The 26,455-nt window shown below is 46.7% G+C and overlaps 1 protein-coding gene across 7 annotated transcripts in view; it reads left to right on the forward strand.

Moving 5' to 3' along the window:
- CNOT3 (CCR4-NOT transcription complex subunit 3) overlaps window positions 1–26,455 on the forward strand; it is a 1,079,590-nt gene that overhangs the window by 421,165 nt on the left and 631,970 nt on the right. For all 7 annotated transcript variants that reach the window (XM_085616418.1, XM_085616421.1, XM_085616419.1 and 4 more), the window contains 2 exons: window positions 249–377; window positions 890–985. In XM_085616418.1, the coding sequence (XP_085472544.1) occupies window positions 249–377; window positions 890–985 (225 nt within the window). The remainder of the gene's footprint in view (window positions 1–248; window positions 378–889; window positions 986–26,455) is intronic.

Here is a 26,455-nt window from a genome sequence, read left to right on the forward strand (position 1 = left end):
ATTGATGCTGATGATAACTCAGACACGTTAATTCTCATTGCCTAATTCATAGAAATGCATGCATGTCTTTAGGTTGGTTTCCAGAAGTGGTTTTGTATATCAGCAAATGCTCTTAATGCCCTGCTCATGATGTTCTAGGGTTTTCCCTTGTAGAACGAGTAAAATGAATGAGGTGGGCTGTTGCCTTTACCCCACCACTGCCATGCCAACAAAGTGATTGATGCTGACCTCTCATCCTGCCCCTGCAGCAAATGGAAAGGTTCAAAGTGGTGGAGCGGGAGACGAAGACGAAAGCATACTCAAAGGAGGGCCTTGGGCTAGCTCAAAAGGTGGATCCTGCTCAAAAGGAGAAGGAAGATATTGGCCAGTGGTTAACGGTGAGGTCTCCTTCATAGTAGTGGTCTGTTTGTTTAGGACATGCATAATTTGAAATCTAGGAAGAATTGAAAGTCCTGCTATTAACAACTTCATTATATGAATATTTCTCTGCAGCATGTGGAATCACGTTGTTAAACCATTATCTGCAGTTAACACATTATAGAAAGCATATAGTTATTTGGCTTATATGGGAGTGGGGGAAGTAGATAAAAATCATAACCTGTGTATGGACTTGCGTATCACAGCATATCTGTTGTGTTGTATTATTCTTCGGTCCATGTACCTGGAGATGCTCAGCTGTCTGCTATTCCAGAATAGTTTGTGGCTATGGGTTTTGCTGAAAGCTAAGCTTGGTGAAAAATAGCTGAAAAGCCGTATCCTTCATGGCCACTCTGATGGTATTAGTAACCCTCCTTGTGGAAGACAGATAAAATTGGAAGGAGGTGTTGAGGGAGGCAGTAGTGTGTTTCTGAAGCTTCAAGGCTTTTACACTGGTCATTCTTTTTGACAGAGCACGATAGATGCACTGAACATGGGGGTGGATCAGTTTGAAAGTGAGGTGGAGTCGCTCTCTGTACAGACGCGGAAGAAGAAAGGAGACAAAGATGTGAGTTGAATCTAAGATGTTGCATTTGTCTGTTGGGTTGTCATTGATGAGATTTAAGTCTTGGGAAGCACACAACTGACATATGATGTACTGGATAGAAAATGAAGTTTTGGACTATGTGGTACGGTGTGAGATCTTTTTAGCTGTACACTGCTTTGGCATTGGTGTTATGTTAGAATGTTAATCTTTTGGTCTAGCCTTGATGCAGCATGTTAGTCTTATGTTTTCCAACCTTTTCATAAAACAAAATACATTCAAGCTTGCATATAAGGGATTTGGCCATTCCTAGTCATCCATTGTGTTGTTCAAATGTTATTCAGATACTACTTCCATCCACCACTGCATAGATCAGGGACCAGTCCACTTCATCCTCTGTTGATGGCATTTTGCCTGATTACATTTGAACAGCTGCCTGAAAATGTGTATGTCAGTGCCATTTCCGGTGTGCCGGGGCTGCTGGGCTATTCTTTTTGGATATTATGTTTTTGTCATTTTTAGGTCTCGCCTGGCGTAGACTGCGTGCATGCGTAGTCTCGCCCGGCGAGATTTAACGTTTTGAGGGATTTTCTGTAAGGGGCATTATGCCCCGCCCCTCTTTTCCATTCCATCACTGTTTATGCTAAACGGTGGGCAGCCATTGAAAAAGAGGTGTCGGTGACTTCTTTGCTCGGCTTTCTGAGCCGTCCCATTTGGATGGCCTCGCCTGCTTTGCGTTCGTCGCAAAAGGTTTCTGATCTTTATGGGGCCAAACACATGGCCCTATAAAGACAAGAAACCTTTTGACAGGCGAGGCCGTCCCCGGCAGAAAAATCAGAGCAAATACGTCATGGAGTGGGGGCTGCAGGCAGGGGGCTGTGTACGGTGGCTAAGCGCTGGATACCAGCTGCAACCTGCACTCCAGCCGAGCGCTCGCCTCCCTCCCGCCCCTACGCTGAAAATCTGTGCGGGCGAGCGCAGACACCAGACTGTACCAGCATCCCAGGCTTGGGTTTCAGAGAGAACAGAGCAGGCTGGGAAAGGCAGCACAAGGGAGCAGGCAGCCAGTGGAGTGGGCTGGGCAACTGAGCGCATGCACAGCAGGCAGGAGCGAAGCCGTGGAGCACAGCACCCGGATCATGAAACAGGAGGAATCGGGACCAAGTGTCGGCATCGCCCAGCCCCAAGAGGCGCCTAGAAACCAAAACAGGAGCACCCAAATAAAGCAGCACCCACCGGCAAGACATGTGTAGAAGCCAAGGCAGGCCGGCAAGAAGGTAAGCAGGACCAGAGCTAAACCCAGCTCTCGCAGTAGGACAGCAGTCACAACAGGCAACATCCAGCCCAAGGAACACCAAGCACCCAGAGGAGTGTAGCGCCCAGAGGTGCCTTGCACCCAGGCAGTTACTACCTAGACCAGTCTGAACACTCAGGAGCAGCAGCTGGGGCGGGACTGGACTGTGGCACCGGAGCCATGCTACTGTAGTACACCGCACCTGTAACCCCGGCAGTGGCATGAGGAAGCCTGGGCCCCGGCGCCCGAGGAGTGACTGAACTTGGAGAAGCATGGCAGGCATGGAGAGTCGAACCCGCAGTGAAGAGTATGGGCACCCCTCCTGTGGCACGAGCCACAGGCCAGGAGGGTGCCAGTGGAGCAGGCACCTGGGTCCGGGCACTGTTCAGACAGTGGCCGTGTGCCAGCGGAACAAGAACCTTGTGAACAGAACTGTGCTGAAGTCAGCGGGGTGTCAGAGAAGCAGTGCCGCCGTGGTGGTGCCCCGGCCAGGCAGGATCGGAGAACGGACCCGCCCAGACAGCAGTTCGATATCAGCGGACCATGCACCCCAAGATTGGAGCCCTCTTGCCTCTAGCCTGGTGTCGGGATGGCAGAGACCAACCGAGAGGGGGTGCCCTGGCACCCTTGGCCAGCCAGGATAGGGTGGCGGCACTAGTAGCGCACAGGGACCCCGAGAGGGAGCTGCTCTGGCTCTTTGACCAACTGGACGCCAAGAGGGATGGCCGAGTGAACATTACCGAGCTGCACGAGGGGCTGGCAGCGATGGGTATGCACGCATTCACCAACGTAGAGGAGGTGAGTGTGGCATCTGTGGAAGCCGGGAAGAGGGGAGGGCAGAAGGTGAGACTGGCACCCAGAGCACAGGGAAGGGAAGGAGGGAGTGGAATCCGTGGCAGGGGGCGAGAAGTGGGCAGACGGTGAGACTCTGGCACCCCTGAGGAGGGAAGAGGAAAGGCTGGAAGGTGAGAAGTGCGCCCATGTGACGGGGAGGAAAGAGTGGGGGCCTGGGTCAGGGACGGTGTCAGGGGAGCAGTCATCCTGAGATGGGAACACTCCGGACAGTGGTTGGGCGTCAGAGGGGAAAGGTGCAACACGAGAAGTACACTTGGGAAGAAGAGCAGAAAGGGTGGAAAGGGAAAGTGGAGCTTATTAGGAGGGGAAGAGGAAAGGGTGGAAGGTGACAGTAAAAGGAGCCTACAGGAGGGGGAGAGGAAAGGGTCGAGAGCATCCAGGAATACAAACCTGTGGAGCACATGAAGGGTGAAAGTGCACCCACGGAGGCGAATGGCCGAGGCTCGGTAGGTGATCGTAGGCCCCACAGGTCCAGAACGGAACTTTGCAAACTGATCTCTTGAACACACTAATACCTGCCTGTACCACCACCCACAATCTGCCAGGCAAATATCGAAGGTCACTTAGCACTCCCAGCCCCGAGGTACATGTCTGCCTTTGTGTGTAGTTTATACATGTTACAGCCAACGGGATTCCTTCATTGACCGAACTGAACTGTGCTGCAGCTTACCTGTTGCCTAATATAACAAGCATTTGCAATGCAACAGGTCTCGCATTTACGCGAGTTTGAGCTATCCGCATTGTAAATGACAGTGCCTTTTATGTTTTTGTTTTTGAAGCATAAATAAAACGCATTGTCATTTACAATGCCAATTGCTCAAACTCACGTAAATGCGAGACCTAGTGCATTGCAAATGCTTGTTTCATGTTGCATACATTAGCAAACTCAATTCATAAAAGATTGTACATTTCCCAATGCCAGACCCATTGCCTCTAGCAGTGCTTGTTAGGTATAAAATGTTTGGTGCTTGTGCAATTTATGGCAAACATAATGTACTCTGTACTTCAAGAGTCTTTGGATCGGCGTTTTCCAGCTATTGGCTTTTTTGGCTCCTAAACATTCAACTGTTGGCCTGTGACACTCAGCCAAATCTTGGATCACCCTTCAGGAGCAGTTCATTCGCACCATTATTGTTAGCTGTTTAAGTGTGTCCTTCTACCTCCGATGGAATGCATTACCACTATTTTACATCTAGAATCAGTGGTCCCGCGTGCCCAGTAGTGCTTGGGAAACAGCTTTGACAAAAGCATCTGACAAACTGAAGCTACAGAAGAAACGGTTGCTTTATTTTCTGTAGGATCCTTGTGAGAAAGTGCCCTCTTTCTGCATGGTAGCCCCCACGTTTTGCTGAATTGCTGATGTAGTTTGACTGAGTGTGCCCTGGGCTCCTGCTAATCATGTACCCAAGGTCTATGTTCTTTCCCTAAAACTACATTGAAGCCTAAACCCAATTGGCATCTCTGGCCACAGGTCAGCCCCTGGTAGGTCTGAACCGACACTAGCAATCCTTTAGATAAGTTGTACTTTTATTTGTCAAAGTTACAACTGACTCTATTTGCATAAGCAGGTCAATATGTACAATATAACATTGTTACAATAATGCTTGTCAATAAAGTTTAACAAATTGAAAATTCACAATAATTATTGTTCATTGTACTTTCATGAACATGTAAACAATAGTGTATCACATTAACAGATTTATGACAACATGTATACACATGCCCAATGCATTTCGGAACCAGCCGGTTCCTTCATCAGGGGCCAATCTGAAACCGAAACGAACAGATGCAAATAAATGTAGGGTGAAGGGCTCAATATCATGTTTATGATGGTGGAGAAACTGATGATGTGTATTACCTGTGTGATAGTTCTGTAAGGTGCACTAGGGAAAACAAGAGAAGGAACTTCAAATGGGCATGCAACGTGTGATTTACAAGAAGGTTCGGTGTGGCAAGAAGAAAATACCACGCTTACCTGAGAAAGTGAAAAACGCTAATTGCTGAAAGGAGAAAAGAAAAAAACGGAATGTAGGGCTCTAAACGACTGAGTCTGACCATGCAAAGTATGCATAAAATGTGCCAAATGATGTGCTAAAAAGAGATACAAACTGCTGTATCTTACCTCAGTGTAGAGAGGTTGATCAAGTTCTGTGGAGCAAAAACTGAAGAAATGAGCAGGGGAAATCATGGGGAAAATTGTGTGAGAATCGAACTGTGGGATGACAAGCGCCATCCAATCCTTACCTTAAAACGAGAAAATTACAAGAAAAACCGCAGTGCACCGCTGAAGGGAAGCGTGTGAAATGCGGGAAGAGGTTTCACATTAAAACGTACGCGGTAACCCGGAAAGGAGTCCGGACTGTAAACCGAGTAGACGGACTGGTACTAAAATAACAGCGTAGTGTCCAAAGGGACGCCATGCTGGAACAGTGAGAGAAGCAGTTGCACGGTGCATGAGTCTGAGAAAAACGTGGTGCATATATATAAAGTATTACGGAAGATGGAGAATTGAACGAAGAAATGAACCGAATGGTATGTAGTGAGAGATACTGAAAAAAATAAGACAGATCTCTGTAGAGAAACACGATATAGATAATGTGCAATACCGAACTGATAAACAAAAGAATGAAATAAATGAAAGACTCGGAAATACATAAATGAAAAACAGGAGGACAAATGTATAAAGTGAATGCTGGAGAAAGGACAAACACAATAAAGATACTATAAAATGATTGAAGGGGGGACTGTATATAGAGAGAGAAAATACTGACCGATGATAATTGCTAAGGTGATAAGAGGGGTCTCCCCGGTACAAGACACGGTGGATGGTGTTAATATAGAGTGAAAATTATCAGGAAAAAACATATTTGTGTAAGATATATGTGCAATGATAATGTTGGTGAGTATAAGGGGTAGGCAGGATCCCAGAGGATGTAATGTGAGGAGTGTCAGAAAAATGTGACAAAAGTGTGGTAATCTGGATGTTAAATAAAACACGACATATCTAGCCTGTCATTCAGACCTCTTGGGAGCATTGTGTCTAGGTATTTCATCCAGTAGACCTCCCGTTGTAATAGTTTAAGGTGATTATTTACTCCATGTTGCTGTGGTATGTGTTCTATAATCTGGAACCTAAGTTGGGATATGGAGTGATTAACTTCGTTCCAATGTTTGGCCAATGGGGAGTTTACATTCTTGGTTCTGATGCGGCTTTTATGTTCTGTGAGGCGTACTTTAATTTTGCGTTCCGTCTTACCTACATACATTTTGCCACAGGGGCACTTGATGGCATATACTATGTTAGTGGTATTGCAATCGCTGGTATGTCGAAGAATTATGTTTTTGCCTGTGGTGGGATGTGTTAGGACATTGCCCAAAATTGTGTTGTTGCAATGTGAACAATTTTCACATCTCAAAGTTCCTTTTTGGGGTATTGTTTTTTTGTGCATTTTGGTTGGTGCTATAAGTTCACGGAGGTTTTGACCTCTTGTATAGGCATGCAGTGGTGGTTCCCTGAAGATGTTATTAAAGTCAGGTTCATTAGATAAAAGTTCCCATCTTTTGTTGATAATTTTTTTTAATGGCTGAGCTCGTTGAAAATTTCGATATGAACACCAGTGTTTTTTTCAGATGGCTTAGTAGTTGTGAGTAGTTCTCTTCGTTGTTTTTGCATAGCTTTTTTTTCACACTCATGTAAGATTTTTTCCGGATAACCTCTGTGCTGGTATTTCTCTTTGTACTCTGCAATCTTTGCTTGGCAATCATGGGTGTCAGAGCAAATTCGTTTGATCCTTATAAATTGTGAGTAAGGAAGATTGTTGATAAGGCTGATGGGGTGAAAGCTTGAGTGATCTAATGCATTGTTCCGGTCTGTAGGTTTAATGTAAACTGATGTTGTCAGGCTGTGGCCTTCAGGGGGTTTGTTGATTATAACGTCCAACTATTCAATGGTTTGTGCATGAATTTTGTGGGTAAATTGGATCCTGGGATCATGAGAGTTCAATGTTGCAATCATATCCTCAAATGATTGTTTGGAGTTGGTCCAGATGAGAAAGATATCGTCAATGAAGCGACAGTATGTGTAGATATTGGACCACCATTGAGGGATATTCATGATGTACTCCTGTACAAACAATGCCATGAAAATATTGGCGTAGGATGGTGCCCCTGAAAAACCCATAGAGGTTCCCGAGAGCTGAGCATAATACACTTCATCCCATTTGAAGTAACTGTGGTGTAAACAAAAGTGTAAGAGCTGTAGTAAGAACACTTTGTCAGCTGTGATGTCTTCTCTTTGTAGAATGGCCCATTCAACCGCCTCCATTCCTGCCATGTGGGATATGGAGGTATACAATGCCACAACATCTATAGTATAAAGTAACCAAGAAGGTTGAATGTTCGATTGTATGTTGTCCAGTTTTGTAAGGAAATCCGTAGTGTCTTTGACGTATGACCACCAATTTTGTACAAACTTCTGGAAATAATGATCCAAATATCTGCCTATTGGATCGAACAATGACCCACATCCTGATATAATTGGTCTGAATGGTGGTTTTCGCAGATTTTTATGAATCTTTGGTATCATGTATAAATGAGGTCTGCGAGGATTCAAGGTAGTGAGGAACTGTTTGGTGGATTCATCAATCCAGCCCGATGTGAGGGCTTTGTCTAAAATGTCCTGTAGAATGACTTGAAGTTGCATTGTTGGATCTGTTTGTAGACGTAAGTATATGTTTTGGTCGTTTACATGATTTGAAACTTGCTGTTGATAAAATTCAGAGTCCATTATGACAATGGCTCCTCCCTTGTCAGCTGGTTGGATAGTAATTTTAGGGTTATTTGCTATAGTTTTGATAATGACCCTTTCATTTTTGGTTAGATTTTGATGTTTGTTTTTGGACAAGTTCAAATTTTGTATGTCTTTGTTGACCATAATCCCAAAAGTGTCTAGCATTTTGTGAGACACTGGGGCTAGAAATGTGCTTCTAGGTTTAAATTTTGCTGATGTTATGGTAGATTGAGATGGTTCTGGAGTCACAATATTTGAGAAGAAATGGCGAAGTCGTAACGTACGCATAAATTTGAACAAGGCTACATCAATTTCCAAACGATTCGTAAAGTTTTTTGGTACAAATGAGAGGCCTTTGTTTAACACTGTTTTTTGATGAGGTGTAAGCTTTGTGGAGGAAATGTTGATGATTAGGGAATGTTCTTCCCACTGCGTAGCGATTTGCCTCCCTTTTCCTCGCCTGGTCGGTCTGTGATGTTGGTTTTCTCTTTCTGTTGAACTGGTGGTAAGCCTTGATCTGGAGCCTGTGACAAAAAAGACACAGCTCTCGTGGTTTGGATATGTTCAGTTGAGTCTAAAGTTGATGGTTGTTGACTCGAAGTTGATGTGCCTGGCTGGACTGGTGTTCTGGATGAGGAAATATCTTTGTCAGTAACCAGACTTTCCTCAGAAGAATGAGTTGCTGGTTTACGTTGTTCAAATCTTTTGCGAGCGTATATTTCGGCCCAGGTATATACCTCATTTAATTTGTAGTCGATGGTGTCTCTTCGATATTTTCTCAGTTTCCCCTCTTGAAGTTCTTTGCTGTATCGGTCAAGTTTTATATTCAATCCTTCCAGGTTCATTTTCCATGTGTCGTGCTCTAGCCTGAGTTGATGTTCTCCTTTAAGTGTGTTAATTTCTTCTTCAAGTTCTTTGATGGATTTGAAAGTTCCTCTATGATTAGTAGAATAAGGTCCAGAGAGCATTTATTGAGAATTGAATACCATTTGTTCATGAAGGTTGGATTCAGATGAAAGCGGAATAGCATGGGTTTTATTGAAAGACGAAGACCTCTAGGTATCCGCTTGGCCTTGTGATACTGCACCAATGTGGATGCATGCAATTGCTGATTAAGTTGTCGTCTGGTGATGTATTCAAGTTGTTTGAGTTGCTGTGAGATTGATGATAGAGGACCTTTCAAAATCCATCAAAGAACTTGAGGAAGAAATTCCCTTTGGACACTACGCTGTTATTTTAGTACCAGTCCGTCTACTCTGTTTACAGTCCGGACTCATTTCCGGGTTACCGCGTACGTTTTAATGTGAAACCTCTTCCCGCATTTCACACGCTTCCCTTCAGCGGTGCACTGCGGTTTTTCTTGTAATTTTCTCGTCTTAAGGTAAGGATTGGATGGCGCTTGTCATCCCACAGTTCGATTCTCACACAATTTTCCCCATGATTTCCCCTGCTAATTTCTTCCGTTTTTGCTCCACAGAACTTGATCAACCTCTCTACACTGAGGTAAGATACAGCAGTTTGTATCTCTTTTTAGCACATCATTTGGCACATTTTATGCATACTTTGCATGGTCCGACTCAGTCGTTTAGAGCCCTACATTCCGTTTTTTTCTTTTCTCCTTTCAGCAATTTGCGTTTTTCACTTTTTCAGGTAAGCGTGGTATTTTCTTCTTGCCACACCGAACCTTCTTGTAAATCACACGTTGCATGCCCATTTGACGTTCCTTCTCTTGTTTTCCCTAGTGCACCTTACAGAACTATCACACAGGTAATACACATTTCATCAGTTTCTCCACCATCATAAACATGAGATTGAGCCCTTTACCCTACATTTATTCGCATCTGTTTGTTTCTGTTTCAGATTGGCCCCTGATGAAGGAACCGGCTGGTTCCGAAATGCATTGGGCATGTGTATACATGTTGTCATAAATCTGTTAATGTGATACACTATTGTTTACATGTTCATGAAAGTACAATGAACAATAATTATTGTGAATTTTCAATTTGTTAAACTTTGACGAGCATTATTGTAACAATGTTATATTGTACATATTGACCTGCTTATGCAAATAGTCAGTTGTAACTTTGACAAAAGTACAACTTATCTAAAGGATTGCTAGTGTCGGTTCAGACACTTTGTGAACAGTGCGCAGTTATATACAGGCTCTCACCCTGTCACTAACTCTGCTACACATCCCTGTGTGCCATGCCTACAACCCATCAGTCACCCCTCTAGCTGGGTGCACTATACCAGTGGTGAGGGTACCGGTGCATGAGCCCTGTACCCCTACAGTTTCTAAGTCCAGTCTTAGACATTGTAAGTGCAGTGCTGCCACTAAGCGTATATGGTGCTGGGTGTTGATCATTACGAACTCCACAGCACCATAATGGCTACACTGAGAAGTTTGGTATCCAACCTCTCAGCACATTAAACCCACACTGATGCCTGTGTGGGATTTAATAAAAAATGCACACAGAGGGCACAGATGTGTTTTCTCGCGCTCCAGTTCGGAACCGTTACCGTTTTTTTCTTTCGACGCGCAAGCCTCCCCTTTTCGATGGTATAGTCTCGATCGCGTTTCCCAATCGACGCGACCCTCAACTTTGAAGTCTTCAATTCCGGTCGTCGACAAAGGCCTTCGGGCCTACCTGGGCCTTATCTGGCTCATGGAAAGCACGCCATTCAAAAAGTTTCCTCGATGTGGGTCGAAGTTTCCCCACACCGATTTGCATGAGGTGTGCAACCTCTGCCTCTCACCGGAGCACGAGGCCTGAGACTGTCCAGCTTGCGCCTCCTTCCGCTCCAAGAAGACAATTCGGGACCGACTAGCTAGAAGAACCATGGCTCGATCGTCGTCTTCGATCCCCGACGACATCTTTCAAGGGGGTGTCTGTGCCAGAGCAGGGGCGGGTCGAAGAAGGCCTCGTCAGCACCTCCGAAGCCGATGACTCCGACGTCGAGGACATCACTCCAGCACAGAGGGTCGTGAGTACAGACGTCGACCCAGACCTCAACCCCCCCTCGACACCATCAAAAAAGGCTTCGGTCACACCTTCGTCTTCGGGCCCAGGTGCACACCGAGAGACTGCTTCCCATGCCCCGCCTCTGGGCCCGGTAAAGAAGCCTTCTAAGCCTTCAAGTGGATCGGGCTAGAGTCAGCCTACCCTTGGTGCCGAAAAACATACACAGGCCCCGAAAAAGATGCCATCCTCTTCCACATCCACGCGAGCGCTGCTTCGACATCCGAGCACTCGGCGGCGAAGACTAGCACCGGCTCCCCGACACAGACAACACACTCGGAGCCGACCAAACCACTGCCTCCCGAAGAACTGTTGTGCCCAGATCCTACCCAAAAAACTCTTGTAAAAGATCCTAAGACTGGTCACTTGATAATTAGCGACCACTAGATACGCCTGCACCGGCGCCCCCACCTAAAAAGAGAGGTTTTGCTACCTCTCCATTAAGGATACCTTCTCTTCCTCCACCTCCTCCTTCACCACCACACCGCTCTCCTACACCATCCCCTACTCCAGTAGATGATGATGATGACCACTCTTATGATGGGGGGGGGGGGGGGGGGGGCGGCGGCGGACGAACAACCACTAGGAGACCCTACTTCTACTGGCTCCCCAGACCCCTGGGATGATCATAGCATACCAAACGTCCCTAACATCCCACAAGAGGACATCTACCCCTCCAGCCCCCTGTCCCCCCCCCAAACCCCCCCCCCACACTGCCATGCGGTTGATCTGCACATCCTGGAGGAGGATTTTCTCATGGACACTTTTGACACCACTCAAAAGTCCACCTCAATTTTACCCATGCTTAAGGGGGTCAATAAGCACGCACCTGAGGTCTTTAAAGACCCCGTCAGGGCTCGAGTCATCAACCCTTGAATAGAAAAAAAGTATAAGGCCGCCCCTACTGATCCAGCCTACATTAAAGGCCCCGCGCCTCTAGACTCCCTTGTAGTCGCCAATGCGCGAAAAAGAGCCAATTCACAATCTGGTGAAGCACCACCACCAGATAAGGAGTCTAAACTCCTGGACGCCTCTGGCAAACGAACGGCGTCACAGGCGGAAAACATATGGCGCATTGCCAATACTCAAGCGCTGTTAACTAGGTATGACAGGGCACATTATGATGAGCTTGAGTCCATAATGCAGCACCTCCCACACAAGTACAAAAATAGGTTCAATGAACTTATACAAGAAGGTAAAACCATTACTAACACCTCCATCCGTTGTGCCTTAGATGTAGCAGATACCGCCTCAAGGACAAACACCAGTGTCCTCTTGCGTAGGCATGCCTGGCTATGCATTTCAGGTTTCAAACCTGAAGTCCAGAGTTCCATACTCAATCAGCCATTCGATGAGCAACACCTATTTGGCCCTAATGTTGACGTAGCCCTTAAAAAAATTAAGAAGGATACAGACACAGCCAAATCTATGGGAGCTTTGCAGTCACAAGCTCCCAGACGTTTCTTTCGTCGCTCATCCTTCAGAAGCACCACCAGAGGCTACTCCTAGGATAGCCCCTCCACTTCTTACAAAGCTCCCACCCAATCCACCTTTACTAGAGGTTACCAAAGAGGTGGTTACCCCCAATGTCTTCCCTCCACTTCCCCCAGACCACTCTACTCCAGTCGGGCGAAGACTACAACAATTCCTTCCTGTCTGGACCAACATCACTTTAGACAGGTGGGTGCAACAGATAATTCAGTCAGGCTACTGTCTCGAACTAACATCTACCCCCAAACATACCACCCAAACAGCGTCCAATGTCACAACAACTTTTGTTACTGCTAAAGCAGAAGGTAATCTCCCTCCTACACAAAAGTGCAATAGAACCAGTTCCCCTGTATCAACAAAACAAGGGAGTTTACTCCCTGTATTTTCTCATACCAAAAAAGGACGGCTCTCTAAGGCCTATTCTAGACCTCAGACCCCTAAACCTATACATACACTCAGACCATTTCCACATGGTCACTCAACAGGTCCTTCCTCTGCTTTCACAGGGCGACTTCCTTGCTACCCTAGACCTCAAGGATGCCTATTTCGACATTCCCATTCACAACGCTCACAGAAGTATCTCAGATTTGTAGTGGACGGTCAGCACTATCAATTCAAAGTACTCCAATTCCGAGTCACGACAGCACCATGAGTGTTTACCAAGTGCTTAGCGGTGGTGGCATCACACCTAAGACAGCACATCCACGTCTTCCCATATCTGGACGACTGGCTCGTAAAAGCCAGCTCATACAACCAGTGTGTACAACACACTCAAGCCACTATTCAACAATGTCACGACCTGGGGTTCACAGTAAACCACGGCAAGTCCCATCTACAACCGTCCCACACACAGCAATACCTCGGTGCCACAATACACCTCAAGGGCGCTAGCCTATCCCAATCACGCCAGGATAGCAAGCATGCAGGCTCTTCTCACCAAATTCCAACCACAACACTCTCTTACAGCTGGAGTGTTCATGCAACTCATAGGGATGATGACCTCTTGCATATTCATAGTGCCTCATGCAAGACTCCAGATGCGTCCTCTCCAGGAGTGCTTAGCACGCCAATGGAACCAGGCTCAAGGTCAGCTAACAGATCTGGTGTTGGTAGACGGTCGTACTCCTCACTCTCTGCAGTGGTGGAACACCAAGAACCTTTCCAAAGGGCGACTGTTCCTAGAGCCGGTTCCTCAGATAGTTATGACAGCGGACGCATCGCTCTCTGGCTGGGGAGCTCACCTACTACATCACACCATGCAGGGCAGGTGGACACCTCAACAAAAGTTACTCCACATCAACCACCTGGAGTTACTAGCCATATTCCTAGCCTTAAAAGCATTTCAAAAACACATATCAGGCAAGGCTGTCTTAGTCCGCACGGACAACATGACAGCCATGTACTACATACAAAAACAAGGCGGGACACTCTCTGCAGCTCTCCCAGCTAGCACAGAACATATGGAGGTGGGCTATACCCCAGAACATTTTTCTCCTAGCCCAACATGTCCCAGGAGTCAAACTCCATAGCCGATCTGTTGAGGAGTCAAACACAACAGATCCACGAGTGGGAACTTCATCCACAAGTTCTTCAACTGTTTTTCCAGATCTGTGGGCAACCACAGATAGACCTGTTCGCCACCCATGAAAATGCCAAATGCCCAAGCTTCGCCGTCAGATATCCACACCCATTGTCCAAAGGCAATGCGATATGGATGAACTGGGCAGGCAGATTTGCGTACGCTTTTCCACCTCTTCCACTCATTCCACTAGTGGTGCGTAAACGACAGCAACATTCCTTAACTCTCATCCTAGTTGCTCCAACTTGGGCCAGACAACCGTGGTACACCACATTGCTGGAACTCTCCGTGGTTCCGCACCAGAAGTTACACCTCTCTCCACGCCTCTTAACCCAGAACCATGGAGAGATCCAACACCCAGACCCAGCTCAGCTCAACCTAGCTATCTGGCTCCTGAGGTCCTAGAATTCGGTTACCTTAACCTGCCCCCCGACAGTATGAATGTCATTAAAGAAGCTAGACGGCCTACCCCTAGAGCATGCTATGCAGCCAAGTGGAAACGTTTTGTTATATATGGTCATAACACCAATCCCCTAGATGTGTCTATCCAACACATCATAGGCTACTTACTTGACCTCCAAAGATGCAACTTAGCCTACACATCTATTAGACTGTATCTTGTGGCCATAGCAGCATATCTACAAAATAGACATCTATCACTTTTCAGAGTACCTGCCATAAAAGCCTTTATGGAGCGTCTCAAAAGAATAATTCCCCCCAGAGTACCTTCACGTGTGTGGAATTTAAACATCGTTCTCACAAGACTAATGGGGCCTCCATTTGAACCTCTACATAATGTGAGCTACAATTCTTAACATGGAAAACTGCTTTCCTAGTAGCCATTACTTCTCTACGAAGTGTTAGCGAACTACAAGCACTAACCATTTAGGAACCCTTTCTGCAGATGCATCATAATAAAGTTTTCTCCGAACTAATCCTAAATTCCTTCCTAAGGTCATTTCTCCCTTCCACCTCAATCAATCTGTGGAGCTGCCCGTATTCTTCTCGCAGCCACAAACAGTCGCAGAAAGAGCTCTTCACACCTTAGATGTCAAAAGAGCATTGCTTTACTACATCGAGAGAACACAACCCTTTCGTAAGACCAAACAACTATTCGTGTCTTTCTCACCCCCTCACAAAGGCAACCCCATATCAAAATCTGGAATAGCTAGGTGGATTATTAAATGTATACTAATTTGCTACCACAAAGCAAAGCGTACATTATCTGTTCCTCCTAACGCCCACTCTACACGAAAGCTAGGAGCTTCAATAGCATTTTTAGGGAACATTCCCGTAGATGATATCTGCAGAGCAGCTACATGGTCTACACCGCGCACATTCACAAAACACTATTTTGTAGATGTGCCACCTAAACAACAAGCTAGTGTGGGCCAGGCTGTACTCAAAACACTATTTCAAACTACTGCAACAGATACTGGTGGTTGCCGCTAGGAGCGAGTACTGCTATACAATCTATGCATAGTGTGTAATCTGCAGCTCATATGCCTCGAAAGGGAAATGCTGCTTACCAGTATGCATGTGTTCTTGGCATGTAGAGCTGCAGATCTACACACGCCCACCCGCCTCCCCGGCTTCCTTTATCTGTTCCAATATTATCTGATTTAGATATAGCATACATGGGCATCTTTCCTGTTTCTTACAAAGCTCCATCATTTCCCTGCTGGTGAAAAACAATCTGAGGATGGAGCCGATGCTCATGCACACTATGATACAAAGGATGAGTCACATACCTCGTGACTTCCAAAGACTTTCCAGGACAAAAACAAGTGCAAACATCCGGGCCCAACACCAGATGGCGATCTATGCATAGTGTGTAGATCTGCAGCTCTACATGCCAAGAACAGATGCATACTGGTAAGTAGCAATTCCCATTTAGGGGCACCCCCTGAACCTTTCTTTCTCAGATTCAGACCAGAAACCAGACGAAAACGAGGACCGAACAGCCGTGCAGCAGCTAAACGGAGGAAGACACCCACTAAGTTGGCCCCAGCCTTATCGGCCTGTCTCCCCTTCGAACCTGCTCCTGCGAAATCCCGGTGTGTCCTGGAGCCAGCAACCTCAAAAACCCCGGAGGACCTGCCTGCCTTCACTATCAAAGACTGCTTTTCCCGTGAACACCTGATTTGTGCAACTGTGACCTTTGGCAGCAGCCGGAGACCCCAAATCCGTCCCACTCTGCACCCGCCGTTCACGGCCCGAGCTAGTGTGGGCAAACACTACGAGGAGGTCGCCCCAGCGATCCTGAACCGAGATCCGGCGACCCCTGATCTGCCTCAATCCTCCAGCCGACGCCTGCAGCCCAAATCCAGAAGGCTCCCTACTCCCTAACCGCGACCAGGAGCTGGTGCCGCGGAGGGTGCAACTTTGCTGCTAATTGTTTTCCTCATTTGCCCTGAGCTAAATTCCTATAGCTTTGCTCCCACAACCCAGTGACCTGCTTGCCAGCAGCCACCAACCGGAGGCCCCCTATCCCCCATTGGATAACATTAGGCCTCAACACTCTACACCCGGCCATCCTAGTGCCGCTGAGGGTGTAACGAGAGTGCATCCTTGACCCTGGGGGAACCCTTGTTCTAATCCCAGAAACTCCACTCCAAAGACCGCTTACTTGCCTCCAAACAGATAACCCTATTTTCCTCCGTAGGATAACATTGACTGTTTTTCTGTGAAATTTTTTTAGGTGTGGAGTTTGGGAAACGAAAAATTCTTTTTAAATTGCATAATCTAACAAAAACTATTTTACTTATCTGTTTTCAGGAAATGTCCCAGAGTTGTATCTAGGTATACTACTCTGTGTAAGCCTAGTAATCTCAAAAGTTACTTACCTGCTATTTTACTAAAAAGCCTATTGAAGTCTAAGTATTGCATTTCTCTACATCCATACTGTAAATCAAATCAAAGTGCATATTCAATTAGCATTCAAACTGTATTTCAATTGCATTACTACTGTAAAGTACTTATTGGTTACATGTGCTAGGCTTGCTTGCTTCTAGAAAATAAAATAACTAAAAGAATATTTTTATACAAAAACAATTGGTATGAAGTTTAGTCTTTGAGAGTGTGAATTAATTTGCCTACTGAGTGTGTACAACAAATGCTTAACACTGTCCTCTTATACTGCCTTACTGCTCGACCACACTACCACAAATAGGGAATAAGGTTCTATCTAATTTTACCTCTGCCTACCTTTGGGGTACTATACCTCCCCTTGGTATAGTATATTCAGAGCCAGTTTACTACAATCCTTAGTTCAGAAGCTTTTGTCAATGCTTGCACTCAATTGCTGCCTGGCAAATCAGTATTTGAAATGCCAATAGACTGGACGTTCGCACGCCCAATTCACACACTATTGAAAAGTTAAACGTACTGGGTTTTCCAGTGCTGGTTCTTGTGGTCGGTATTTTACCTGTTCATATAGATTGTTGGATATCCATTTCTTCATGGGATTTCCTCTGACAAGTCTGTTTTTGCATGTACATTAGGTTGTTTATTGACTGCTCTCTTTAGTTACTCAGATTAACAAAATTGCCCAGGCTGCAAATTTCCAACTTCGCCATCTGAAAATAATCAAATCCCTTTTCTCTGCAAACAAGCAGCCGTCAGCTGCATAGGCTCTCAGCTGCAGAATCAACACTGGTAATGTCATCGCTTATGCCTTGCTGCCTGTAAAAGCAGTTATTTGCTCCACTGCTCGATCAGTGACAGATAAACGGTTTGACCATGTCACATTAAATTTAATGGACCTCCACTTGCTCCCATTAGAAGCTCGGAATACAGTTCCAACTTTTCTGTCTTGCATTTAAAGGCCTTGATTCAGGAGATTGGAGCAATTTATCTGAACATTTGACAATTTCAGGGGGACTCCAGTAAATCCCACAGTATGGATTCTCAATCTGTAATCCTAAAAAATGTATTTCTACTCCAGCCATAAAAGACACCTCCTCTGGTCCTGCACCCACCTTATAGAACACACTACACACCAAACCAAGAATGCCTTTTAACATTCTGTCCTGCTGGAAAGGAGTTAACTTCTTGCTCAGAAGAAATGTGAGCAGTGATCTGACATTCTTTAACGGCTTGGTTGTTTATTGTTTAGCCAATTGCTCGTAGTCTGTTTCTCTTGTCCTTTTCTCCTTTGTGAATCCCATAATCTGTTTATTTAATTTTTTTTTAACAATTCCTTTTATTTGCTTTTGTAACAGTAAACAATATAGAACTCCCTCATACAGCTTTGAGAAGACCTCGATTTTTATCTAGACAATTTTGTGACTCAGTCCAGCGCATCTGTAATCGAGGTACATTTAATTAGTAGTCCCACCAAGTATGCCATATCTTGTGATATTTTCGTGGGCAGCCACTAGCTATTTAGTGATTTCCTATCTGTGGCACATATGTCCATCGCCGAGTCTACTCTGATCACACCAGACAACCCCCAAAATGATTGCAGCGTCAAGCAATGGCACGTCTTGCCACCATCAGGCTGGTTTTCTCTAGGTGATGAATGGCCACTGAATCAACATCATCTCTGCGGTACCTGTGGGTGAAGGGTTTTGGAGATATAACCCCCTGTTCTACCAAGTATATTATGTATTCTGGTCTTGTTTGCAGTAATGAGGGGGCATTCCCATATCATGCAATAGAACCCTGCTCCCTCAGCCAAGTGTCTTGGGTAGTGGTTGTCGTTTTTCCACCCCATACGCCACAGTTTGTTTGGATCATAGTACGCCCGGTGGAAGAATTTGAATTTGTTCAGTCTAGGCCTAGCAGAAATGGCCAAACATCTAGCGGCCATTGTGGGTTCTTGCCACTCCTCATCATTCAGTGGACCAGCATCGTGATGCCAATCATGCAGGTGCGTGAGGTTCGCATGGTTTAGGAATAAGTGGGCAATGTTGGGACTCCAGGATTATTGTTGGTCCATGGCAAAATATATTTCTAGGTATTTAAGGGCCCCAGCTGTCAATGTAAGGGGTCATTTGGTAGAGGCGACAGGAGCCAGGGTCTGCTACAGTGACATATACGGATTTGTGATGGTTCATGTGCATACCGGAGGCCTCTGTATAAATGCGCAATACGCCCAACAATCTAGAGATGGACATTTTTAGTCTCTGCACATGCACCAGAAGGTCGTCGCATAAAGGGACACAGTCTTAGTGTGGAGTCCCAGCATATACGTAGCCAATAATTCTGCATCTCGATGGATACATTTCACCTGGGATTACACATCAGATGCGATGATGATTGAGGGCAGCACTCGTTAGTACCTCTCTCAATGACTGCAGGCTGTTGACCTGGACCCATGCCCAGGTTTTATAGTAAAGCATTTGGTTTAATTTAAGAAAGTGTTGATCGAAATTCTGCCTACGTAGGATGTGGAGCATGAAGAGCAGGTTGACCGAGTCGAAAATGTTTTTCGAAGTCTATTAAATCCAAGACTGTTGTCTCCTGCATCTCTCCAGCCCTGGCCATAATTAGTTGCAAACGATGGATGCAGTGCCTGGTCCTGCGTTTTGGTATAAAACCATTCTGGTCATTTTGACGAGGGAATGGATGAACTGCAGTAGTCCTGTGGACAGAGTTTTCGCTAGGATTTTCATCTCTGTATTAATCAAGGAAATTGTGGGATAAAATGCGTAGTCTGTAGGGTCTTTATAATGCTCATGAATAAAAACTCTTATATCCTGTGTCAAGTTGCCCTTCTCTGTGGTCTCCTCAAATAGGGCAAGGAGGTTGGGGGCCAACAAAGAGGAAAGCTTTGTCTGGGAACCTGTTCAGGCCTGTGGTCTTTCCAGACATTAGAGACACAATGGCGTTCTGTATTTCCTCAGTCGTGATAGCGGCCTTGGAGTTTTTCTGGACTACTCTCGGAGGGCACACTGAAAGGTCATTAGCTGTGGAAACATTTCTCTGTAGGCGTTGTGGAGTGTGTAGGAAAGTGCACCTTTTTGCATGTTACCGCCTAATGTTTTGCCAGATACCTGATGCTAACTTCTTGTGTGTGCTGGAACCCTGCCAACCCAGGCCCCAGCACCTGTGTTCTTTCCCAAAACTATACCATTGCTCCCACAATTGGCACACCTCTGGGCCACACATCTAAGTCCCTTCTAACAGGTACCAGTGGTACGAGGGCCTTGTGACCAGAGAGGGTCCCTTAGGGCTGCATCATGTATTGTTCAACCCTAAAGGGCCCTACACCCAAACGCATACACACTGACATTTCAGGCTATGTGTTGTGATGTGACTAAACTTGACATGGCACACCAACCTGAGTGCAGGCATCTCACAATAAGTGAAAGACTGGTCTCACACATCACCTGGTGTCATGCTTCATCATTGACCAGTCCTCTCCCTCTAAAAACTTGGTTTGACAGAGGACGGGCATACACCTGAAGACAGGGATGCACTTCTAAAGCGAAGTGGGGTCCCTTACAAAGAAATGTGAAGTTAAAAGGCCATTACAGATGTCATACTCATTTTAATGTAACTGGCATCCCCAATGCTTACCGTAAAAGATGGGACCTACTTGACCTATAGGAGAGTGAGGAGTGGAGACCCATTTGGTCAAGCACTATATAAAGATGAGAGAAAAATAAAAATCCAGGAGAATCAGAACATGTCCGGGGAATGTTCTGGGTACTACAATGCTCAGAAAAGATGCTATGTACTACAGGGAAAAACAAGGATTTCCACGAGTACATTACCATGAAGGAAAAACAGTCCTCCATTCACATCATACACTCTTACTGTAAGAAGGAAGATCTCCCGCTTCTACACCTGCGTACAACTTCCTCGCCGGTGAATGAGGCGTATTACTGAGTGCTATTTATACTATTTATGAGTGCTGATTAGGTCTAATTGGCGGTGGTCCGGTGTCGTGGCCGAGTGCTGTTTAAAATGTGCCTGACCTGCCTGTTTATTGGTTAGATGGTAATTCGGTCCTTAAAAGGAACTTCCGTGGTCCCAGTCAAAGGTAGCCTGGTGCTCGCGGCGTAATGGAGAGCCGCCATCACTGTTGGTGCCCATCTTGCACTCACGCATGTGCACTACCAATGTGGGAAGGCGGGCGGTATTCTAATGCTGCCGTAAAGTGCTGCTGTGCCTAGTGTGGTGTCAAACATGACATAGTGGCGCCCGATTTGCTCTCGCGCAGGTGTACCACCGCAATGGGTCGGAGGCGTGCTCCTCTGTTACTATGGTTATACTGTTACGCGCGGTGTAGCGCGTCTATCATAACCCAATCGGTCAAAAGTCAAGGACACTATGTTCACGCTTTAAAGGAGCCCAATGTGTTGTATGTAAAAATGCACGCTTCGGAGAGACGGCGCTCAAACTGTTGCCACCAATATCTAAGAGGTGCTATATAAGCCCTTACTGCTTTGTAAGCAGAAAGATCGTGTTGGTGTATTAGAGAATAGCATTTCATGGTGCGGTCTTGGGTGCTGTGGGGTGCTCATATAGCGCCTCATAAAGTAAAATGTGGTGTTTAAAAAGGCCTCCAAATTTGAAGGAACAACTGAACAGGTGCAATGTCTTTCATACCAGAGTGGCAGTGTGCCCACATACATGTTATTTTAGGGACTATATAAAAGTCCTTTCCTTGCAGATGACATCACTATCACACCGGCATACCTATACATTTTCTCAGGTAGCAGAGATGTGGTGGCCAGTGGGGTTTCTATGTATGCGCTCAGATGGTCAATTCTGTGTTTACACGTTACTTGGGTATGGGTCAGCTTAAGGCAGAATGGACCACGGTGCAGTTGCGTGTATTACTGTGCCAACTGTAGCCAAGGGATTTCATCATGGAGTCCCTTTTCCCATGTACATAGAGTTAAGTCCGCAGTCCCCAGAGGTTTGGCAGAGGCTAAAGTTAGATATGACCTTACTCTCTAAAGTGGTAGCTTGGTCGAGCAGTTAGACAGTATCAGAGGATAGTGTAAAGCATTTGTTGTACACACCCAGTCAGCAAATGGTCTCACACACTCGAGAACTGAACTCTAGGCCAATGGTTTGTATATAAAAATATATAATTGTTTTATTTTAGAACCACAAGTAGGTATCAAAATGTACTTTCTCAGAATGAGATGATTTACGTAAATACTTTCAATAGGCAATAGACTCTTGAATGCAATAGTTAGTTGTTGCAATAGGCAACACAATTCAAACACAATTATTACATTGCGCTCAATGGGACTTTTTAAGTAAATGCAATTTCAGTTACTTTGCGTGTGATTTTCATACTCAGAGTTGGATCCTGGATTCAACCCTGGTGCATTTCCTGTAAACAGTTGAAAGAAATCGTTTTTGTTAAACAGGCGTATTTAAGGAATATTTGTAAGTTTCAAAAATCGACACCAGGCAATGTTATCCTATGGAGGAAAATAAAGTTATCGGTAAGTACGGTTGTAATTACTTTTCAGGGTCAGTGCTGGGCACCAAGATCCAGCACTGGGATCTCTCCTGATAACAGGTGAGTCATTTGGTTTTCGTTGATCAGCTGATTTTTAGTGAATATTTTAAAGATTCAAAACTCAACACTTAAAAGAATTTCCAAGTGAAACCAGTCAATGTTACCCTATGGAGAAAATGTAGGTTATCAGTTTTCAGGTAAGTACTCGACTGGCAGAGTTAAGGTTCTGGGCATAGACTCGGGGGTCTCCCAGGGTCAGGTAGGTACAGTTGTTACAACCTCAGCGGCACTGGGGCAGCCAGGTGCTGAGAGAGTTAGGCCCAATGTTAGCCTATGGCGGTCAGGGGGCCTTTTGTCGGTGGCTGCTAGCAGGCAGGCCACGCGGCTGTGGGAGCTGGGCTCCTGGTCACTTACTCAGGGCAAGTGGGGGGAAGTAGATTAGGATAGATGTTGCACTCCCAGGGGCACTCGGGCGGCTGGGTGCAGGGTTCTTTTGAGCCGTCGGGCGCTCAATGGATTTCAATGGTGAAGCTACAAGACGAACAAAGGCTGCAAGTTCGGGGACGAAGATTCTTCAGGTGCGACCACCACTTCGAGAGGTAAGTTGGGAAGCTGTAGGTTAGGTAGGCACCCAGGAGCTGGGCAAAGGGGGACGCAGGGCGTCGGGTGCAGGGGGGGGTCTTTTCGCGTCGGGACATCTTACCCTCTGCTGGTCGCGTTTGGAGGGGTCCCTGGTTCTGAGGCTACAGGCGTTGTCAGGAGCAATAAAGTGGGTGCTGGATTCTTGGTTACAGTTGCCGGGGGAGGGGGGGGGGGGGGAAACCTCGGGATCTTAGTCCACTCAGGCACAGGCCAGGCTTGGAAGGTGCAGAGTGTGTAGGAGTCGCGGTTCCTGTTTGGCACCAGTGGTTTGTTACTTGCTTTGAGCAGAACCACTGTTCGTGGGTGTCCCAGTCTTTGTAGTTGAACAAGGCAGTCAGGTCCTCTGGGGTTTTTGAGGTTGCTGACCACTGGAGACGCTGGGTTTTAGCAGGAGCAGGTTCGGGGGTCGACAGGCCTGTAGGGCTGGGGCCAATTCAGTTGGTGTCGTCCTCTTGTTAGCAGCTGCAAGGCAAGTCTTCTTTATTCTTGTTCTTCTTTCTTGTTTCGGATTCGGGATCTGAGGAAGGAAGATTCAGGGTGCCCCTAAATACTAAATTTAGGTGTGTTACAGGTAGGTAGAGGTCCGGGACCAATGGGTCCCTTCCCTGGGGTGGGTACACCCCCTATCCTGCCACTCTCCAGTGGGAGGGGGGCAGGAGCCAAGTCCTGATTGGGTAGGGCTCCCCATCCTCAAGATGGCGAGAGCCTGGAGTTGTGCTTCACCTCGCCTCCCCCACCTGAGGGGTGGGGTTGGCAGAGGCTGGCACTCCCCCTTTCCTCACTTAGGTTTTTCCACCGATCTTCACGCCAGAGTGGGGTTCAGAACCGGTAGGGGCCAGTTGCGGAGTACAGCAAGTGGCCTGGAGAAGCTCACTAAGGCGGCATGCCTTTGAAGCTTCCCCTGCCCATCCTGGGGAGGAGACCTAGCACCTCGCCCAGAAAATGCATTGTTGCAGACCCACAAATGCGGATGGCTCTCTACCCAGGGGTGCAGTAACATGTCTGCTGGGTGGCAGCCTAGGCAACCTCTCAGTCAGGACGCTGGTTGTTGGTTAGGTTCAGGGGGCTTCTCTAAGATACCCTATGTCGTGCATTTTACATTAGATCCCACACTGTCATCAGTGTGGGTTTAATGTGCTGAGAAGTTTGATATCAAACTTCTCAGTCTTCAGTGCAGCCATCATGGTGCTGTGAAGTTCGTGATGATGACCTCCCAGCACCATATACTCTTAATGGCAGCACTGCACTTACAGTGCCCAGGAATGGACCTGGGTACTGTAGGGGCACAGGAGTCGTGCACCTGTACCCACACCACTGGCATAGGGCAGCCAGCTAGAGGGGTGACTGAGGTATGCCAGGGCAGTGTGTGTTGTGGGCATGGCACACAGGTATGTGTGCCATGTCGACAGTTTTGTTCTGCACCAAGACACTCAACCTTCAAAGGCAATGGCAATGTGTGTGTGTCTGGGTACAGGGCCTCCAAGGGTGGCACAATAAGTGCTGAATCCCTTAGGGCCCTTCTCTGGTCACAGGGCCCTGGGTACCTAGTGTACCATTTACCAGGGGCTGACATGGGGCCAGGGATGCCAATTGGGTTTAGGCTTCATGCAGTTTTAGGGAAGGAACACAGTGCCTGGGTACCTGACTGGCAGAAGCCCAGGGCACACTCAAAGTCCATCAGCAATTCAGCAAAAAGTGGGGGCATACCATACAAGAAAGATAGCACTTTCTCCCCCCCCCCCCCCCGTCCCCCCACCTCCCCTCAAATGAAAGGTGATGAGACTAACCTTGCCCTATGGAGTGTTCATTGTCTTACGTGGAAGAACCAGGAAAGTCCAATGGCATGGGCAGTCCCAGGTCTGTGTTCCACTTCAAAGTCAATTCCCTGTAGGGAGATGGACCACCTTAGTAGTTTTGGATTTTCCACTTTCATTTGCATTAGCCATCTGAGAGGTCTGTGGTCAGTTTGAACCAGGAAGTGAGTACCTAACAAGTAGGGCCTCAACTTCTTCAGGGGCCCAAACCACAGCAAAGGCCTCCCTCTCAATGGCACTCCAACGCTGCTCTCTGGGGAGAAGCCTCCCTCTTATAAAAGAAAGAGGTTGGTCCTGGCCTTCATCATTGGTCTGGGATAGGACCGCTCCTATCCCTAGCTCAGAGGCATCAGTCTGCACTATGAACTGCTTGGCATACTCTGGAGCTTTTAGAATTGGTGCTGAGCACATTGCTTCTTTCAGGGTGTCAAATACCTTTGGCAACTAACTGTCCAGTTAACCTTCTTGGGCATCGTCTTGGTGGTAAGTTCTGTGAGGGGAGTCACAATGGACCCATATCCCTTCACAAACCTCCTGTAGTACCCAGTCAAGCCAAGGAATGCCCTGACTTGAGTCTAGGTTGTTGGAGCTGCCCAGTCCAGGGTGTCCTGGATCTTGGGCTGTAAGGGTTGTACCTGGCTTCCACCAACAAGGTGGCCCAAGTACACCACAGTGCCCTGCCCTATCTGGCATTTGGATGCCTTGATAGTTAGGCCTGCTGTTTGCAGGGCTTCTAAAGCCTTCCCAAGGTGGATCAGGTGATCCTGCCAGGTGGAGCTAAAGACAGCAATATCAAGATAAGCTGCACTAAAGGACTCCAACCCAGCCAGGACTTAATTCACCAGCCTCTGGAAGGTGGCAGGGGCATTCTTTAAACCAAAGGGCATCACAGTGAACTGATAAGGCCCATCAGGTGTAGAGAATGCTGTTTTCTCTTTTGCTCCTGGGGCCATGCCAATCTGCCAGTACCCTGTAGTTAAGTCAAAGGTACTGAGAAATTTGGCTGCCCCTAGTTTGTCTATCAACTCATCTGCTCTTGGAATGGGGTGAGCATCTGTCTTGGTGACGGAGTTGAGCACTCTATAGCCCACAGAGAACCTAATTTCTCTTTCCACCCTGTGGATGAGGTTTGGGGATCAGAACCACTAGGCTGTCCCAGGGGCTCTGAGGGTTCAATAACCCCTAACTCCAGCATCTTGCTGACTTCAGCTTTGATGCTTTCCTTGACTTGGTCTGACTCTCGATAGATCTTGTTCTTGACATGTGCACTGTCACCAGTGTCCACATCATGGATACACCAGTTTGTCAGACCAGGGGTCAGGGAAAAGAGGCTAGCATACTGCTGCAAGACTTGCTTGCAGTCAGCCTGCTGTTGGGCAGAGAGTGTGTCTGAAAAGACAACTCCATCTACTGACCCATCTTTTAAACTGTAGGAGAGGTGATCAGGGAGTGGTTCACTCTCTGCTTCCTGTTCCTGATCAGTCAGCATGGTGATGTCCGCCCTGTCATTGTAGAGTTTAAGGCGGTTCACATGGATAACCTTTTTGGGTGTCCTGCTAGTGCCCAGGTCAACTAAGTA

Source organism: Triturus cristatus, chromosome 7 (assembly GCF_964204655.1).
Source record: "Triturus cristatus chromosome 7, aTriCri1.1, whole genome shotgun sequence".
Lineage (NCBI taxonomy): Eukaryota > Metazoa > Chordata > Amphibia > Caudata > Salamandridae > Triturus > Triturus cristatus.